Source organism: Lactuca virosa, chromosome 7 (genome assembly GCF_052849685.1).
Source record: "Lactuca virosa cultivar CGN04683 chromosome 7, Lactuca_virosa_CGN04683_v6, whole genome shotgun sequence".
In the NCBI taxonomy this organism is placed as follows: domain Eukaryota; kingdom Viridiplantae; phylum Streptophyta; class Magnoliopsida; order Asterales; family Asteraceae; genus Lactuca; species Lactuca virosa.
Genome location: NC_136432.1, coordinates 104,943,259 through 104,948,492, shown reverse-complemented (window position 1 = coordinate 104,948,492; position 5,234 = coordinate 104,943,259). Strand labels below are relative to the sequence as shown.

General features: G+C 35.7%; 1 protein-coding gene across 1 annotated transcript; it reads right to left on the bottom strand.

The window, feature by feature from the left end:
- Window positions 1-3,080: 3,080 nt before the first annotated feature.
- On the bottom strand, window positions 3,081-4,763 carry LOC145124011 (UDP-glucuronate 4-epimerase 1-like). Its single transcript, XM_079059216.1, has one exon. The coding sequence runs from the start codon at window positions 4,590-4,592 to the stop codon at window positions 3,270-3,272; it is 1,323 nt and encodes a 440-aa protein (XP_078915342.1). The 5' UTR covers window positions 4,593-4,763; the 3' UTR covers window positions 3,081-3,269.
- Window positions 4,764-5,234: the final 471 nt, after the last annotated feature.

Below are 5,234 nucleotides of genomic sequence, written 5' to 3'. Positions count from 1 at the left end.
GATTCAGTCAGGCCGAAGGCCCGACGAGCGGTCCGGATAGGCTGTAGGCCCTACGAGGCGGTCCAGACGTGCCGAAGGCTCGGAGAGCGGTCCAGATAGACTGAAGGCCTGCGAGGTGCTCCAGTGAGGCTGAGGGCTCATTATGCATGCTGTCTATATTTGTTATATGATATGGGTATATTTGTATGGCATTGGTATTTTGGGGGAAACTCAGTAAGCTTCGGGCTTACAGTTGTTGATTTTATTTCAGGTATTTCTGATGATCGCGGGAAGGCGAAGGCGTGATCGTGCACCTCCTCATATTTTCATGATTGATTCTGGGAATACTCTGATGCTTAAACTATTTTGAAAACAAATTGTAATAACTTAATGGTTTTAAATGTTTTAAAAAGTTTTAAATTGGATTGAATTTTACGGGTGTTACAGAGTTATACCCATGTACGTGAGATATGTGACTGAGTTACGAGATCGTGGAGTTATCTTTTACCCTGTTATTGTATAATTATTATATACGATAGCTGTCGAGAAATGTTAGACACGAATGTATTATGGGTTTTCGTGATACGGTGTTGTTACGAACCCGTTGGTAATATCAGCGAGTAAATCTTGTGATTTTATATTTAGTCAAGACTGCCGGGGTTATACACCCCAATATTTAAGAGTTACCTATTATGAGAGATTTAGCGAACAACTTACGGGTTAAGCCTATTATAGTTATATTTTGAAATTTGATTATTACTATGACGAATGGTCAGAGAGTATAGCTAGTAGTGATTTGAGACATGTTCTAAGAAACTTATTATGTGATGGATAGGTGTTACCAAGTGACGAACTGATAAGCAACAAAGGATGGAAACCAAAACTAGAATTAGTCTCCCGACTGACCATGTGAGTAACACTACTTTAACATCCATTGATGTGTTATCTGTGATATATATTATATGAATTATATAATTAATTATTAATGATAAATTGATTGATATTGGAGAGATTGAGTATTCTGAGAAATTAACATTTGACTGAAAGATCGTTTTTAATTTATGAAATATATTATAACTGGGAGATAGATCACATTAAAAGATAGATTAATTATGAGTAGTTGTTATATTATATTTGTGATATATGTGATACTTATGATATATATGATATGAGATATATAAATTATACAAAGATCTAGATAACTGACTATTGTTGAGAATTTATTCACCATTATGAGTTAAATCATTATCGAGAAATACATCATAACTGATAGATTAATTATGATTAACCAATAGAGTATGAATGATGGATTGGTCATAATCGAGTAACAGATTATAATAGAGATTTTTTTTAGAATGACTGAATTTTATTAAACAAAACGGACCAACAAAAACTAGCCAAGCAAAGAAAACATCAAGCATAAATAGCATATTATGAGAGAGATAGAGAGATTAATACCCACTAAGAGAGATATACATTGGTAGAGAGAGTGATTAACTTTAATAGAGAGGTAGATCACGATAGAGAGATTCATTAACACAAAGAAAAATAGATTATGGTAGAGAGAGAGAGAGAGAGAGAGAGATAGAGAGAATTGAGAGATTCAGTCCCATTGAATGAGGTAGATCTTTAGTGAGAATTAGATTATCGATTGAGAGACAAATTATTGATTGAGAGATAGATCATTGATTTAGAGATAAATTATGACTGAGGGATAGATTGCTACTGAGAAATTGATTATGAGAATACCATTAACTGATATTGATTAATTACTCATAATTAAGAAAATGGATAATTACATGATTATATGTTTTAACTGATTATGTTTTAGTAATTGTTATTCACTAAGTCGTGAGACTTATGTTGTTGTGATAATCTGTTTTGCAGGTAGATTATTTGTGACGCCCGACTTGATCCTTGTACTTATGGCAAGTACAATCCTCGTGATAACTTCTTGCAGGTAGACTTATGTTGTTGTGATAATCTGTTTTGAACAAATAACCGGTGCGAGTTGGGTTTCGACGGTGGTTGGTGGAATATGGGGGTGGGGGTATGGGGAAGAAGGGTTATGAGGGGCAAGGTTACCGGTTATTTGTTCAAAACCTACTAAAAAGTCAAAATGAACAAAATTAGACAAATGTTAGGCATCTCTGGAAAAAAAAATCGATTGTAGGCATAACCAATTTATTTTTGTGTAAAAATAAGGGCTTTTATGACAATAACTCAATTATTAATAGTCATTCTGAAGAGATAAATTTTAATATGTTGTGAGACTCCTCCCATTCCCCAGATCTTGCATTCTCATATTTCTTGTAAGACATTCTTATCCTGTCTTACCCTTATTTCGTTGTTTGTGATAACCATTATATATATATATATATATATATATATATATATATATATATATATATATATATATATATATATATATATATATATATATATATATATGGTTGTTGCTTAAAAAAAACCCCAAAGAATCATCCCTAAAACAAGTATGTCTTTCTATATCTCATTCATGCTCAAAATCTATTTTATCTTTACAATCATACTTATTTCTTTATTCGCCACCGAGCTTTTAAAAGAAACACACTTAAAAAAATTTCTTCGTTTAGAAGTGATGAGCTGAATGTGGTGTGGAACTATGGTGTGGAACTATATTTTATGAACTAAGTGTGGTGTTGACAAATATCTTTACGAGTTATATTTATAATTTTGTTGTAATACCAATCGTTTGGTTAAAGTTGCAACAAAATTGTAAATATAATAACATAACTGATAAAAAAAACAGTATCAAAATCTCAAATTTGGTAAACATAGTGACTTTATTGTAATTCTAGAAAAGTGATAAACATAAGAACCGATTAAAAAAATTGTAAATATAGTAACATAAATACAGAAAAAAAAAACTTGATATTAAATTCGAAATTTTATAATAATATAGTGATTTTTTTATCAATTTGTCCTAATAAAAATTACAACTTCGTCAAATATAACTAACATGGTTTTGGACTTGAATATCAACATTACATTTTCACAATATATATTCAACACACTCAATTCAACACCTCAAGCCATGAGTCTTTGAATAATAAATGAAATACCATTAAGTTAAATCATTAATATTAATCAAAATGAAATTTCTTTCTTCACAACTTACAAGTGTTAAAAATTGATAACTTAAAAAACAAAATGAGAACAAAGTTTCCTTAACTCATCCCCATTCCAAGCAAAGAATCTTGCTCTCCCTATCTTTTTCCAAAAACAAAAAATAATCCTAATTAAAAACTCTACAAATTTACAGAATTGCCCTTGCCTTGATTATAGCCGTAATATGTGAGATACCATTTAACAAACTTCCTCAACCCGGTTGACAAATCAGTCGTCGGTTTATACCCGAGTTCCCGTTGGGCCAAACTAATATTCGCATGTGTAAACGGAACGTCGCCGTTTCCAGGCATCTCCACCATATTCTTCTTCGCCTTCATCTTCAAATTCTTCTCCAGTATACTCACCAACGTCGGCACCGTCACCGGCGACGTATTCCCCAGATTATAAATCCGGTACGGCGCCGGCCCCCGTTTCTTCCCACCGGAACCTGTACTCTTCCCCGCCGTATCCAACGACGCCACACACCCTTTCACGATATCATCAATATAAGTAAAATCCCGGGCCAAATCGACCCGATCTTTGCCTCGATACACAGTTATCGGTTTCCCCTGTAAGATGTTCTTCGTGAAAGAGAAATAAGCCATGTCGGGTCTCCCCCATGGGCCATAAACTGTGAAGAATCTCAACCCGGTTATGGATAATCCGTAGATATGATTGTAAGTGTGTGTGATTTCTTCCCCGGCTTTCTTGGTGGCGGCGTAAAGCGACGCCGGTTGATCGGTTTGATCGGATTCTGAAAATGGTACCTTCTCGTTTAACCCGTAAACGGAGCTGGAGCTAGCCCATACGATTGCCGGTTGCCGATCGGCCGATTTGCATTGTTCAAGAAGTGTTACCAGACCTGCTATGTTACTATGGACATACGAATTCGGATTTTCCATGGCGTACCTTACGCCGGCCTGCGCCGCCAAGTGCATGACGTGTGTGAACGGGACGATTTCAAAGAGCTTTGCTAACAGCTTCTGGTCGTTGATATCGCCTTTAACGATGAAGATATGGTAGGATTCGAGCATCGACCGGCGGGATTTTTTCAACGATGGGTCGTAGTAGTCGTTGAAGTTATCAATTCCGACGACGCCATCGCCGCGTTTTTTTAAAGCTAGTGAGACGTGTGTGCCGACGAAGCCGGCTGCGCCGGTGACGAGTACAGTGAGACCGTTTTGACGACGGATCTGGGCGGAGGAGCGGATTTGTTTCTCCCAGTGGAGATCACCGATGCTGGTGTGACTTGTGTGGTGGAGGTAGCGGCTGCCGGAAGTGATAAAGCTTTGGAAGCTTATATACGACGCCGTTAAAGCAATTAAAAACAAAGCCCAAAGGAACATGGTGCTGGTGGAGGCGAAACACCGGTGAAACGTCCGATTCATGGTGTTGTGATGCATACGATCGCTCTTGATCCTCCCCGGCGTTGAAGGAAATAATTCTTCCTCCAATTGCGGCATTCTTCAACTGAATTTGAAACTTAAACGAAATTAATGGATAAAAAGGGTGAAATCGATGTGGGTTTTGATTGGATTTTGTTTTGAGATTTGGATGCAGGTAAGAGCGAGGGTTTTTCGTCTGTACCTGCTGAAAGGGAGGAAGGAGACGAAGAGGGTTATATAGTGCGGCGAGGTGCATCGTATACGCGTGAAGACGTCAATGGAGGGGGCCAGCTCGAAGACAGATAGACTTGAAGAAAAATTTACAGGGGTGGAAATTGTAATATAAAGAAAGTATACGAATATAGAATTATAAATAGAAAGAGACAGCTAATAATTAACTAATTGAACATGGTGTCCACTTACACTAAAATTTATGTTTTTAAGAAGAGTTAAATTTATTAAATAAATATTGAAGGATACTAAAAAAATAAATAAAAATAAATATGGAAAACGTTAAAATAAATCATATAAAGCTGATAAAGTAAATTTGTGTTGGTCAATAACTACAATTGAAACAAAACACAAAGTAAAGACAACTTTGGAAGGATTTCAAACCATCGACTGAAGTAGATATACTATTCTTGTATTACTGTCGGTTTAATTGGTTATTAGTTACTTTAGTTACTTTTAATCCAAAACTTGGTGCTTTTAAAATCATTA